General features: G+C 37.6%; 1 protein-coding gene and 1 long non-coding RNA gene across 16 annotated transcripts in view; one reads left to right on the top strand and one right to left on the bottom strand.

Annotated features, from left to right (window-relative positions):
• Positions 1 to 13,937, bottom strand: part of LOC119694786 — a 97,805-nt gene that overhangs the window by 43,100 nt on the left and 40,768 nt on the right. Inside the window, exon 2 of the long non-coding RNA XR_007268158.1 lies at positions 907 to 984. This is a non-coding gene — a long non-coding RNA (uncharacterized LOC119694786). The remainder of the gene's footprint in view (positions 1 to 906; positions 985 to 13,937) is intronic.
• The window catches only part of LOC105384109 (titin), a 92,743-nt gene that overhangs the window by 39,510 nt on the left and 39,296 nt on the right, over positions 1 to 13,937 (top strand). For 14 of the 15 annotated variants that reach the window (XM_048632403.1, XM_048632393.1, XM_048632402.1 and 11 more), the window contains 10 exons: positions 2,397 to 6,221; positions 6,627 to 7,550; positions 8,294 to 8,343; positions 8,945 to 9,030; positions 9,376 to 9,596; positions 10,725 to 10,799; positions 11,018 to 11,122; positions 11,500 to 12,530; positions 13,523 to 13,583; positions 13,783 to 13,815. In XM_048632403.1, coding sequence (XP_048488360.1) covers positions 2,397 to 6,221; positions 6,627 to 7,550; positions 8,294 to 8,343; positions 8,945 to 9,030; positions 9,376 to 9,596; positions 10,725 to 10,799; positions 11,018 to 11,122; positions 11,500 to 12,530; positions 13,523 to 13,583; positions 13,783 to 13,815 — 6,411 coding nt within the window. The remainder of the gene's footprint in view (positions 1 to 2,396; positions 6,222 to 6,626; positions 7,551 to 8,293; positions 8,344 to 8,944; positions 9,031 to 9,375; positions 9,597 to 10,724; positions 10,800 to 11,017; positions 11,123 to 11,499; positions 12,531 to 13,522; positions 13,584 to 13,782; positions 13,816 to 13,937) is intronic. The other variant, XM_048632392.1, reaches the window with a different exon arrangement.

Below are 13,937 nucleotides of genomic sequence, written 5' to 3'. Positions count from 1 at the left end.
ATAGGGTAAGTATTCAGTGAACAATAATATTTTCAAGAAGGCATGGTGATTTCAAGGTGTATTTTTTACAATAACACAAACAGTAGGTTGTAAATACATACATATGCTCACGACTGTAATCCCCATTAGGATTTCAAACGCAAGGCGATTTTCTGAGGGTCTGCTATAAAAGATTTAATAAAACTATTGCGTTCACTAGTTAATGTTCATAATCAACGAACCTTCCTTTAATGTATTAAAATAATTAAAAAAGTATATAGCTTTATGTGTTTATTTTAGCATAATATAAATAATATAACACGAGTCAACGTTTAATTTATTTAGAGCAGCACTGTGGGTTGACGTAACAATATAAAAGTGCAGTTGTAGCTTCATCGTCACAGCTTAGGTACATAAAGATTACCAAAGTATTTTATTTGAATACCCCGTACGGACGAACGAAGCAGACCACTGGGTGATAGCCACCTGGTAGACCAATGTGAACAAGCTTGTCAGGTTTTAGCCAGCATGGCGTCATGAAATCCACTTCAGAAATGACCCTTTTTCCCGCAGTTGTTATACTTTTGTGAATTAAGTAGGTTTTACACTACATTTGCATAAGAAATTCACTATCATTGCACATTCAGGCGCACCATAGCGACAGTTTACAAACAAGTTAATAAGATGTATTGCGATCATACCAACCATACCAAAATATACCAAGCATCATTGGAAAGTCGCGAGATATACCTATTATTTTACTATTTTCAGTTCTGCAGGTATCGCTTTTCCTGCTGCCCTAGCCATGTCATTTTTTTCTCAGTCGTCCTGCGACCTGCACCTGGCTCCCACGACTGGAACCGTTGCACAAATGCACATATCTCCTTATGGTATAAACAGCCTTCCTAAGCTAAAACCGTTTCTCACCACCATTCCGCTGGTCCTTTGCAGGTTAGTAGGATCACACATCTAGATATGCAGGTCTTCTCACGATATTTTCTTTCCCTGTAAGAACAAGCGGTATTAAAATTTAAATTCAGCACCCACTAGCCACTAGCATTAAATAATTGATATTTGTTCCGAAACTCGATAAACCCGATCACCTTGAAATCGAGTACAGTACTGAGTAAATACAGAAAAGAGATTTTCGTGTCGCAATCACAGGATTAATTCCGGTAGGTTCAGGTTTCAAGAACGTTTCAGGAAACACGAAGTTTACGCGATATTTTATAGCGGATTTTTTTGAGCCTCCTCTCAACACGGGTGAACACAGCTTGAAAATGCGTAGGTATAGTCGTAGATTATGTTAGTACTTGTGCTTAGAGGATGAATCTTGTGTGTTTTGCATGAAGTATGCTCGTAAATTAACATAGTACTTATTAACACTTTAGTCTCAATTTTTAATAAACAGTACTCAAAGGATCTCGGTCTGATTAAAGAGCTGAGTTAATAAAACAAGGGATATATGTACCTCGTTGGATATCGTAGGCTCAATGAATGTCCAGACTAGGGCATGCAATACCACAATACCGGTATTCGTAATACCGGTATTAAGGACAAAATTCACGCTTTTTTCAATACCGGTATTGAAAGTTAATACCGGTATTGAAGTAATACCGGAATTGGACTTTTTTAGGCTATAATAAAGCGATTAAGATATAGTATTCCTATGTACTGTGAAAGCGCACTTGTTTCCAACCGTTTGATGCAGTTTTCGGCCGTTTGATATCTACTATTGTCCATGCGTAAACGGACACTGGATATAAAAAAAATAATTTATTGTAAAATTTAAACTAATACTCAATTTTCGTAAAAATCTATTACAAAAAACTGAATTTCATTGCTTTTTCTCGTTTTATTTTAACCTATACGACCTTTAATCACAATATATGCCATTTATTACAAGGAAATCTAATACCGGTATTAATACCGGGATCCCGGTATTGAGTTGCAATACCGGAACTCAATACCGGTATTGAAAATAGTTCCGGTATTGCATGCCCTAGTCCAGACACTAATCTGAAGCACAAGAACTGTTCTGCGACGACAAACAATTTTATCACTTCTCGATAGTTAATTTGATAGGCTGCACAGCGGGATTTTGCATTTTATTAGTTGCTTACGTTACCAGGAACTTATCAATCGGCCTATCAAATAAGCTATCGAGAAAGGTTCCTTATGTTAGTTAGTTGTTAAATTATGCAGGAGCTATCCGGTAACAAAGAAAAACCCATTTATATTAAAAATAACTTGCAATGCTAGTAGTAAAAGTCAAATTGCAAGAGTCAAGATAAGGGCAAATTCCTTTTGACACATTTATAAAAGTTCAGAACATATTTTTGTTTACAACTATCATCTATTAAAAAATGATGATAATAATGGTAAAAATAAATAATAAAAACACTTTAATTTTTCAGAGTCACGAACTGTCATTTCAAAGAAAATTTATCAGAATGGAACCGCCGTTAAAGAGAACGGATCTCAAATGCAACAAACAAAAAGTACGTCATTATATCAAAGCACCGATGAGTCAAATATCTTGAACATACAAAATATTCAAGACGTAGAAACCAAAACCCTACAGAGACAAGTGCCATGGCGCCGTCAGAGTGAATCGCATACTTCTAAAGAAGAAATTCTAGAGGTGAAACACTGGCGTAGGCCTCGCGCTGAGAGCAAATCCTTAGAAAGGAAAACAGATACTGAGGAAAGCAATATTTTAGTAATAGGTCAAGAAGAACAAATCGATATTCATAAAATTAGCAAAAGTGAACATCCACAAGAAAAACCAATCTTAGAAACTAAGCATTGGAGAAAACAACGTCAAGATAAGTCCAAAGTTGTTGATAATAAAATAGATGTAGAAGACAAAAATATTTTAAGCGTCCATCAAGTAGAGGAAGTCTACGATAGTGTTCAAATCAAAGACACTTCTAAAAAAACGGAAGAAACTATTTCTTTGACCAAAAAGTATCCAAAAAGTGTAGTAGAAGATAAAAAAGAACCAGTACCGTGGACGCAAGACAGTGTAAAATTAAGACCAACTAAGATTGAAAAATCACAAATAACAAGGGAAAAGTTAGAGGACGTAACATTGAAACCAGTCCGAAAAGATTCTATAAAGAAAACCGATGCAATGCTTATCGAAGAATCATACACACAAGAAGAAGAAACAGTGATCTTAAAAGTAGAAGAGACAAGTCAAGCCGAAATAACCAAAGCGACCAAAACTGTTGAAGAGACAAAAATAGATTCGAAACAAATTTTAAAAGATGAAGAAGTGCCAAAGTCTTGGCGAACAAGCAAACGCCAACCTATAGAAGAGGCCCCAGTAGAAAAGGTTACCCTGAAGCCGATTCCTAGGCAGAAACCAACCGAAAATATCTCAACACTGGAAGAAGTGCAACTTAAATCTGTACCGTGGCGAAGTGGAAAGAAAGAAGTGAAAGGTCAACAAGAGATTGATGAACTGAAACATATTGAGGATGTTACATCCGTCATACCTTCGTCTGTAGTCGAAGAAAAACGTCTCAAACCTATTCTTAAACAAAAATCTATTGAAGATAGTATATCTGATTCAGAACGTAAGGAGGTTACATTTAAATCCAATAAAATGGAAGATGATGAAAATAAAGTCAAAGAAGTTCAATGGCGCACTGGGAAGCGCCGACCGAAAGAAGAGCAACCGAAAGAAGAGGTAGTTTTGAAACCAATACCTAAAACAATAGCGGCTCAAGAAGAAAAGCCGGAAGAGGCAAAGTTGAAGCCTATAAAGAAAGAAAAGCCAATAGAAAAGGAGCAGCCTCAAGATATCAAATGGCCAACTGGAAAGCGCCGACCGAAAGAAGAAGAACCGAAAGAAGAGGTCGTTTTGAAACCTATACCAAAACCAACAGCACCTGAAGAAGAAAAGCCAGAAGAGGCAAAACTAAAACCTATAAAGAAAGAGAAACCTATCGAAACGGAGCAGCCTCAAGATATCAAATGGCCAACTGGAAAGCGCCGACCAAAAGAAGAACAACCAAAAGAAGAGGTCGTTTTGAAACCTATACCAAAACCGACAGCACCTGAAGAAGAAAAGCCAGAAGAGGCAAAACTAAAACCTATAAAGAAAGAGAAGCCTATCGAAACGGAGCAGCCTGAAGATATCAAATGGCCAACTGGAAAGCGCCGACCGAAAGAAGAACAACCGAAAGAAGAGGTCGTTTTGAAACCTATACCAAAACCGACAGCACCTGAAGAAGAAAAGCCAGAAGAGGCAAAGCTGAAGCCTATGAAGAAAGAAAAGCCAATAGAAACGGAGCAGCCTGAAGATATCAAATGGCCGACTGGAAAGCGCAGACCGAAAGAAGAACAACCGAAAGAAGAGGTCGTTTTGAAACCTATACCAAAACCGATAGCACCTGAAGAAGAAAAGCCAGCAGAGGCAAAGCTGAAGCCTATGAAGAAAGAAAAGCCAATAGAATCGGAGCAGCCAGAAGATATCAAATGGCCGACTGGAAAGCGCCGACCGAAAGAAGAACAACCGAAAGAAGAGGTCGTTTTGAAACCTATACCAAAACCAAAAGCCCCCGAAGAAGAAAAGCCGGAAGAGGCAAAACTAAAACCTATAAAGAAAGAGAAACCTATCGAAACGGAGCAGCCTGAAGATATCAAATGGCCAACTGGAAAGCGCCGACCGAAAGAAGAACAACCGAAAGAAGAGGTCGTTTTGAAACCTATACCAAAACCGACAGCACCTGAAGAAGAAAAGCCAGAAGAGGCAAAGCTGAAGCCTATGAAAAAAGAAAAACCAATAGAAACGGAGCAGCCTGAAGATATCAAATGGCCGACTGGAAAGCGCAGACCGAAAGAAGAACAACCGAAAGAAGAGGTCGTTTTGAAACCTATACCAAAACCGATAGCACCTGAAGAAGAAAAGCCAGCAGAGGCAAAGCTGAAGCCTATGAAGAAAGAAAAGCCAATAGAAACGGAGCAGCCAGAAGATATCAAATGGCCGACTGGAAAGCGCAGACCGAAAGAAGAACAACCGAAAGAAGAGGTCGTTTTGAAACCTATACCAAAACCGACAGAACCTGAAGAAGAAAAGCCAGAAGAGGCAAAGCTGAAGCCTATGAAGAAAGAAAAGCCAATAGAATCGGAGCAGCCAGAAGATATCAAATGGCCGACTGGAAAGCGTCGACCGAAAGAAGAACAACCGAAAGAAGAGGTCGTTTTGAAACCTATACCAAAACCAAAAGCCCCCGAAGAAGAAAAGCCGGAAGAGGCAAAACTAAAACCTATAAAGAAAGAGAAACCTATCGAAACGGAGCAGCCTGAAGATATCAAATGGCCAACTGGAAAGCGCCGACCGAAAGAAGAACAACCGAAAGAAGAGGTCGTTTTGAAACCTATACCAAAACCGACAGCACCTGAAGAAGAAAAGCCAGAAGAGGCAAAGCTGAAGCCTATGAAGAAAGAAAAGCCAATAGAAACGGAGCAGCCTGAAGATATCAAATGGCCGACTGGAAAGCGCAGACCGAAAGAAGAACAACCGAAAGAAGAGGTCGTTTTGAAACCTATACCAAAACCGATAGCACCTGAAGAAGAAAAACCAGCAGAGGCAAAGCTGAAGCCTATGAAGAAAGAAAAGCCAATAGAAACGGAGCAGCCAGAAGATATCAAATGGCCAACTGGAAAGCGCAGACCGAAAGAAGAACAACCGAAAGAAGAGGTCGTTTTGAAACCTATACCAAAACCGACAGAACCTGAAGAAGAAAAGCCAGAAGAGGCAAAGCTGAAGCCTATGAAGAAAGAAAAGCCAATAGAATCGGAGCAGCCAGAAGATATCAAATGGCCGACTGGAAAGCGCCGACTGAAAGAAGAACAACCGAAAGAAGAGGTCGTTTTGAAACCTATACCAAAACCAAAAGCCCCCGAAGAAGAAAAGCCGGAAGAGGCAAAACTAAAACCTATAAAGAAAGAGAAACCCATCGAAACGGAGAAGCCTGAAGATATCAAATGGCCAACTGGAAAGCGCCGACCAAAAGAAGAACAACCGAAAGAAGAGGTTGTATTGAAACCTATACCAAAACAAAAAGCTAAAGTAGAAGAAAAACCGGAAGGGCTCAAGCTAAAACCCGTGGAAAAGGATGAATCTGTTATTGAACATAAATCTGAAGAAGATTTAGTCGTGGAAGAAGAAGAAATTCAAGTCACGCAGCGAAAGAAAATTATTAAGAAAAAGGAGGAAAACAAAAAAGGTAAGTTTCACAATTTATACAATATGGCTATTGAGTTGGTTTACTACTTTATAATTTTACTTACATAATTAAGTAAAAAGGAAAATTTGTGTGTAAGAAATATCCTCTACTGATAAAAAATATAACATTATACAAACTATTTAGGACTTACTAGTCACAAACAGATGCATGGCAATCATATTACATATTATTATGTTTCCCACTTGTAATAACTATCAATAAATACACTTTCATTGTAAATAACTCTATTTACTATACTCAGTCTTCACTCAAAAGCATACTTGAACAGTTACTATAGCAGTATCTTAAAATATTTCTGCAAAATTTACAAAGATACATCCAGGGTAATCAAATACCACCAGGCGACTCTCGGCGACGACCAGTATAAATAAGATTTATTTCCAGATTCAAAATTAACTGAGGCAGGCCCTGTTATAAAAGTTCCAATTAAAGCAGTTAATGTAGAGGAAACTAGTGATTTTGAACTATCCGTCTCATATGAGATGCATAATAACAGTAAAGTACAATGGTATCGTAACAACCAACTACTAGAAGAAAACGAAAACTGTGTCATAGAAACAGACAATGGAAAGTCCACTATCAGGATATCAGATGCAAACAGGAATAAAATAGGAAAATACGAAGTAGTTGTGGAAAGTGATAATAAAATTGTTAAGTCAGCGAGTTCTGTAAAACTCCAAAAATTAATAGAGGAAGAGGAAGTCAAAGCACCTGTCTTCATTAAATTAATCCATCCCATGGAAGTTTGCATTGGAGATATAGTGCTTATTCAAACAGAAGTAGTCTCAAGCCCACCAGCGTCATTCCAATGGTTCATTGGCAACAAAGAAGTAAAGCAGCTAACTAAAGAAAATAAGTTAAATACAATTTATGTTTCTACAAAGTCCAATGTTTCCTGTTTGTGCATTGAAAACATAACGGAAGATATTGTTGGAATGATAACATGTAGAGCAGAAAATTTTGCTGGATCAGTTTCTTGCTCAGCCTCATTGACGATACTGAAAGAACGCAAATCTAGTATAGGCACCAGCCCTTCAGTAGTATCTCCACTAAATTCATTGACTGTAATGGACGGAGAAACCATATCGTTACTATGCGAGATATCTGGACAACCGTGGCCTACCATAAGCTGGTTCCGTGATAACAATCCAATAGTCAGAGATAGAGATGTTGTGTTCTCCCGCCAAGAGTCAGGCCTTTGTGAACTATGTATCAAAGAAGCCTTTCCAGAAATGATGGGAACGTACCGTTGCACAGCAACGAACGAGTTCGGGAGCTGTGCCACTGAATGTTATGTAACTGTCGAAGGTAGAGCAGATAAACGTGTTAAGTGCATGACTCTTTTTCTTTTTTCACCTGGCATGCTTATACCTCTATTTGTGAATGCAAGATTTCATTTCTCACTCGCCATGCATCTGTACTACACTATGACAACTAATACCACTGAATGATTTCTCTTTATGAATTTCGTAGAAGAATATAACTATTCTGATTTCTGGAAACGACAGAGACACAAAATATTGATTAAGTAGTGAAAAGGGAGATATTTGCATCCTAAGGAAATTGAGCAGCGAGATAAATTAAATGCCTTACAATTAATTTGCACAGCATTAAGCCTACACTAGGATAATTATATAACTTTAATACACACAATTTCAGGTGCATTATTATCGATAGGTTTAACAGATTTCATAAGGAAGCACGTACATTTATCTGGTCATGCTGACTAAAGCGACCAAAGATAAACACAACGTAGCGCTCTACCTCAATTTTGATAAAGTAATAATTTTCTATTTAATTATTTATTTTAGAAATTAAAATTGATAAACGAAATGCATAAGAACATTGAATCTAGATTTATAGTCCAAATAATACATAATAATAGCCTCGTTAACAACACAATAACTAACAGGATACTTTTATTCACAGTCATGACATGATTCACCATCACGATGCACGTAATGAATCCAACACGTTTTACACAGACAAACAATAAACGGAAATATTATGGACACAATTATACGTATTAATATAATTTTGTGTGATTTCAGCTTATGAATATATCCCCAGCGCATCCGAAGAAGATGTTTTGAGCGACGAGGTATTTATAAATGGATTTTCACATTTACCAACATATCTACACCAAACGTACTCTGAGTACAGAAGGGTCAAATCAGGATATTTTGGAGCGTTGCTGCGTCTCGTAGCATGATATAATCTCGTATAATAACCAATTGCATGACTACGCTCCGAAACATCCCAATTCGTGAAGCAAGCAAGATTATCCTCCCGTCACAATACTGGAAGCAGAATATATATTGTCGAGCTTTCGTGCAATCGGCACGTTTAATACAAGGAGATAGAGTCATGGCTCGCGCTGCAGATCTCAGTTTTTTGTCATATAAAGTGACCCCCCAGGCCTGGGCTATTGCCAACTATCGGGAATAAGTACCCTACAATAAATACAACCAAAAGGGGTTCACTATAAACAGTGGTTTCATTTTTCCTAAGCTACGGAGCTTTTTCCTAATCACTACTCTATCTCGTTGTATTAAGCGTACCGATTGCAATGACAATTCTCGTTGGTTCGTTTGTTCGATTTCTATAGTGATCCTCGAGGACCTTCATGACAGTTCAGTTCACGTTACTATAGGTTCTTCACTATGACTAAACTAGTCGGTAATGAGATATTTGTTTTTCAGAAATTGAGTGAGGTCGAAGAATTTGCGCCGCGGATAGTAAAAGCTTTACCTACGGTAATAACTACGACTGAGGGAGAACTTACCAGGTAAAATATATGCGTTATTTTTATACACAAAAAATACAGCCTGTAAATAGTCCACTGGAGGGCATGGACGTCTAAAAAGACTGGAAGGTTATTGTCATAATCTCACAAGTTGAATTTATTATTGAAAACCCAAGAACAAATCTCTACCCTGGCCGGGGATCGAACTCGCCTACGCAGCAGTCAGAGTCACTTACTACTGCCTGTACGGTCGTCATTTATATGTTTTTATTTTTGTGCTAGGGTTGCTATAGATATAGACGTCTAATAACTTCTCATTATAGTATTATGTTTTCAACTATTAGCAAGTCTTTATTAATTGTATGCTTACGTTTTTTTTGTATGTAGACTGGAAGCTAAAGCCATTGGAGTCCCAAAACCACAGATAAGATGGGTAAAACAAGGCCAAGAGATAAAACAATCTCACGAATACCAAATAGAAGAAATGGATGATGGCACATCAATATTGATTATACCGGAGGTTTACCAAGATGACACTGGCGAAATAAAGTTCGAGGCTTATAATGCTCTGGGAGTAACGGCTACCATAGCCGCACTTTCTGTCGAGAGTAAGTCACACTTATCAGTCACTAGCATTTCATTTTTACAGATATACGGAACCATCAGTTGTTTATTTTATCGTAAAGTGTTAATTAACTTAGGGAAGCTTTTTTGTTTAACGAACTTGGCCTTTCATCAACATGTTTGCCGAATCTTCAAATCTAGGTTTATTTTGATGCAGTTTAACCGATTTCTATGAGGTTTACTCCAATTTCGCCATAGTCGGTTAGATCGTAACCAGGGATGGGTTCATCAATTATACGTCATCATCTCCATATTAAATTCTTGACAGATGTGTCAAAAGACAACCAATAATCCCTGGTTATGCTCTAACCCACTATAGCGAAATTGACACAAGACAACTGCCGATTTATTATTTAAATTAATAATTTCGTTTTAATTAGATGTAACATCTTTTGTTTTTAGTATATAATATTGTTTTAAGTTGGTAAAAAGGCAACTAGTCTGAACCTGAGATTATAGTTAAAAGAAAGATCAAGAATGTATTTTTTTACACATAAATAATATAATATTAATTATTACTAGTAGGTACTATCGGGGAATCGCTCGGTGGCCTGACCTAAAGCTTAGAAGTCTTAGAACAGCTTGTAGCCTGCGCGTGTGTTTAAAAAACACAGGGTTGAACGACGAGTAACGTACAAGATATTTAGTTTAGTTTTGAAATCGAGCCAACATGGTGTTCCCCGATGGTATCATTAAAATATTAATTAATGCTAATAAACCACTGTTTGTCATTTCAGAGCACTAGGTATATGGAAAGCAATCAACGGTGGATGGTCAATATCGTTATCTATCCTTATCGATCAAATCCCCCAAATCCCCCATCTTTTTCACACTCACTTACTACACACCGTGATTATATCGGCCTCAAAACAAACACAACAAAACCTTCACTAGCTCATGGCAGAGAATAAATAACAGCAGACATCTTTAAACATAAATTGACGGTTTCTAAGAACACGATGTATTTGTGATTATTTAATTTATGCAATACAAGTCTTGATCTGTTTGTCAACAAATAAAAACAAAAAGCAGCACTGCAATTGGTCGGACTTATCCCAATATTTTAATAACATTAAGCGCATTATATGCTAATTATATGATTAAAATTTCAGGTATTGTTGGCACGAAAGAATATCGCAAACCAGAGTGGGTCACGCATATGGAAGAGATGCAAGCTGCTTTAAAAGGTAAGAATTTACTTTAATATCCCTTATTGTACCTATTAGGCCCCCGGGCAGACACTTGTATTATTTATTCTATGGCGGAGAATTAAAATTAAAATTAAAAAATCGCTTCTTAATAAATACTAGTACTAATTTAGTAGTAATACCTCATTTGCCGATCTATGGATTACAGGATGACCCACATATAACTAATATAAAATCTCCTATTATCTTTTTGACAGCATCGCATTCTGTTCCGACCTTCGTGAAAGAAATACTGGGCGAAAGAGTCCACGAAGAGGAAACAGTAGTGTTTGAAGCTTTGTACAGTGGAAATCCTGTTCCAGGTATATTATTTTATTATAAATTAGTCTGAAACAAACAACAAAACCTGCAAAGCGTATTCAAGACTTTTTTGCTTTGCATTTAAATATTACATTAAGGATAGCAGACGCTAAAACACTTTCTAATCTCTTACCATTTTCTAACACGCTGGTCTATTGCGGGTTAGTAGGTTAAGAAATTTAGATGTGCCGGTTCAATCACGATGTTTTTTTCGCCTAAACAAAAAAAAACATAAATTCCAAAGAACTCATTTGTATATGTCACGGCTGGGATTTTAACTAAAAGCTCCGTCGTGAGTAGAGCGGCGCACGGTAACGCGTGGGTTATTAAGTGTTCGTGGTGAGTATCATATGTTAATACACTATTCTCAATGTTTCAGAAATCCTGTGGTATAAAGATGATAAAGTGATAAGGACTGACGAACACCAAACTATTGAGAATAAAGACAATCGCACTTCATGTACGATAGCAAAGGCTACAAAAGAATCTGAAGGAACATATATGTGCAAAGCCGTAAGTGACATAGGCATGGCTATAACTAAAGCAAAGCTGCAAGTTTTTAAAGCAGGTGAAAAAATTAAAAAGCTTAAAGCAAAGGAAGTAAAGGAAAAGGTTAAATCTGAAAAAGTAACTAAGCGTTCACAAGATGCTATAGAAAAGGACGTAGCTACGGAAGTTGTAAGTGAACCACTTAAAACTACATCTGTATCAGAAGTGCAGCCTGTCGACAATGTAACAGAAATAAGGAAAGTTACAAAGCAAAGAGCCAAAGTTATACTTAGTGAAGCTGAGCATGTTGAAACAACTGATGTAGCTTCCTACAAAAAATCTGACAAAAAAGCCGAAGGTATGCCACGATCTGAAAGAGTTCAGCCAATTGTTGCCCCTCATAATTATCTAATATCCTCGCAGCAACAAGATGAAGAGACAACTGAACCACTTGATGAGAATCATTACGAAAAGCAACGAGGTATCATAAAAATGGTCGAAAAAGATTCTAGAATGGTAGCCGAAGTAAATGAATTACTTGAAGTAATTAATGCCAAAGAATTTGGACCTGGTGAATCACCATTAAGAGAACTAGCTAAGATTGGATATATGTTAAGAAGTGGCGTTACAATTGAAAATATTGAAGCATTATATGATTCGGAATATTTTCCTGCACTAAGAGTTCCACAATCGCAGTCAGCTCTCGTTCACTTAGTGGAACGTCAAGGACATGGTGCATTAATAACAGAAGTACTAACAGAAGAAACTACTCAAGACGAAAATATCGTTGCAGCCAAAGTAGGATTCCGTGCCTTTTTAAAGATGGTCGAGATGAAGCATAGTTCTGTGGAGGAAGTTATTGCTCATTTCTATCCTGAAGATTTCAAACCACGATCCTGGGAACAAAAAGCAGCACATGAGGTATTAATAAAATAAATGACTAACATTTTATTAATAGACACCGATACACGAGCTTAAAATAGCATAAGCACTCGTATGATTAGGCGTGTACCAAATACGCGCTTATATGCGTTCAAAAAACGAACTTAGTGCCAATTTCTCCATAGTCTGTTATCTAACCGACAGGGATTGCCTTATAAATTAAACGTAATCTCCATATAAAATTCCCGACAGATGTGTCTAAAGAGAGAGTGAATCTTGTCACTTACAGAGACAAGACGTGGTGCTTCACCAAAGGGCTTATTCACAAACTCAGAGTTGCGTGCTATGGAAAGGGCTATGTTAGGAGTGTCCCTGCGAGATATGATTCGTAATGAAGAAATCCGCAGGAGAACTAAAGTTACCGACATAGCCAAAAGGATTAGCACGCTGAAGTGGCAATGGCCTGGCCACGTAGCCCGCAGAACCGACGACCGCTGGAGTAGAAAGGTTCTGGAGTGGAGACCCCGTGTCGGCAAACGGCGTGTCGGTCGCCCCCCAACCCGTTGGACTGATGATCTGCTGAAGGTAGCGGGAAGCCGCTGGATGCAGATGGCGGGTGACCGTTTGGTGTGGCGATCGTTAGGAGAGGCCTATGTCCAATAGTGGACTATAGAAGACGGTGAGAGATAGAGAGAGAGAGAGGTGTCAAAAGTCAACCACTACTCCCTGGTTATGCTTTATCCGACTATTAAGAAATTGGCACTTAGACTGCTGTGAAAACTAGTGTGAAACCGCTTTATAAGTATGCGTTTGTAACTGGCACGTAATATTTAGTGCAAATTTTCCGAGCTATTAAGTTATCTCTCTTGATACTTTCGTAACAGATTTTTTCGCACAAGCGTTATATAAATATAAAACAATGCGCCCCTGCATAGACAATACATAAAAAGAAAACCCTCTACACTGTATTAAACTATTTCTGAAAGGGATAATTAAAATCTCTATTTATTTTACTGTGATTTTCTGTACAGGTTTTAGTGGAATCATCAGCGGAACTTACAGCACAACAGAGATCAACAAAAGTAATGAAAGGTACTTATTTCATTCATACTTAGTATCATTTCATACGAGTCACGTACCGAGTAAGCGACCGACATGCATAATTGTGAAAATACTAAGCTAAGAGCTACTCAATCTTTGGCTTCTTCGATTTATTTGGTCAACCTAACATTTTATTGGCTTTTCTCTTCAAGTCTAACGTTTATCATACAATTGTTATTAAATGTTACAGATAGTAAAAAAGGTACTGCAAAGCAAAAGGAAGGTAAGAAAGATGATAGGATATTTAGTGATGATGTGAAACAATATTTGTTTGCTGCTTGAATTGCTGTTTATTTCAAATGATGTTAATGTTTAGGTGATACAAGTTTGGTTTTGTAATTTATT

Source organism: Plutella xylostella, chromosome Z, assembly GCF_932276165.1.
Source record: "Plutella xylostella chromosome Z, ilPluXylo3.1, whole genome shotgun sequence".
Lineage (NCBI taxonomy): Eukaryota > Metazoa > Arthropoda > Insecta > Lepidoptera > Plutellidae > Plutella > Plutella xylostella.
The sequence above is the reverse complement of the archived record's forward strand: the minus strand, read 5'-3'. Positions and strand labels throughout refer to the sequence as shown.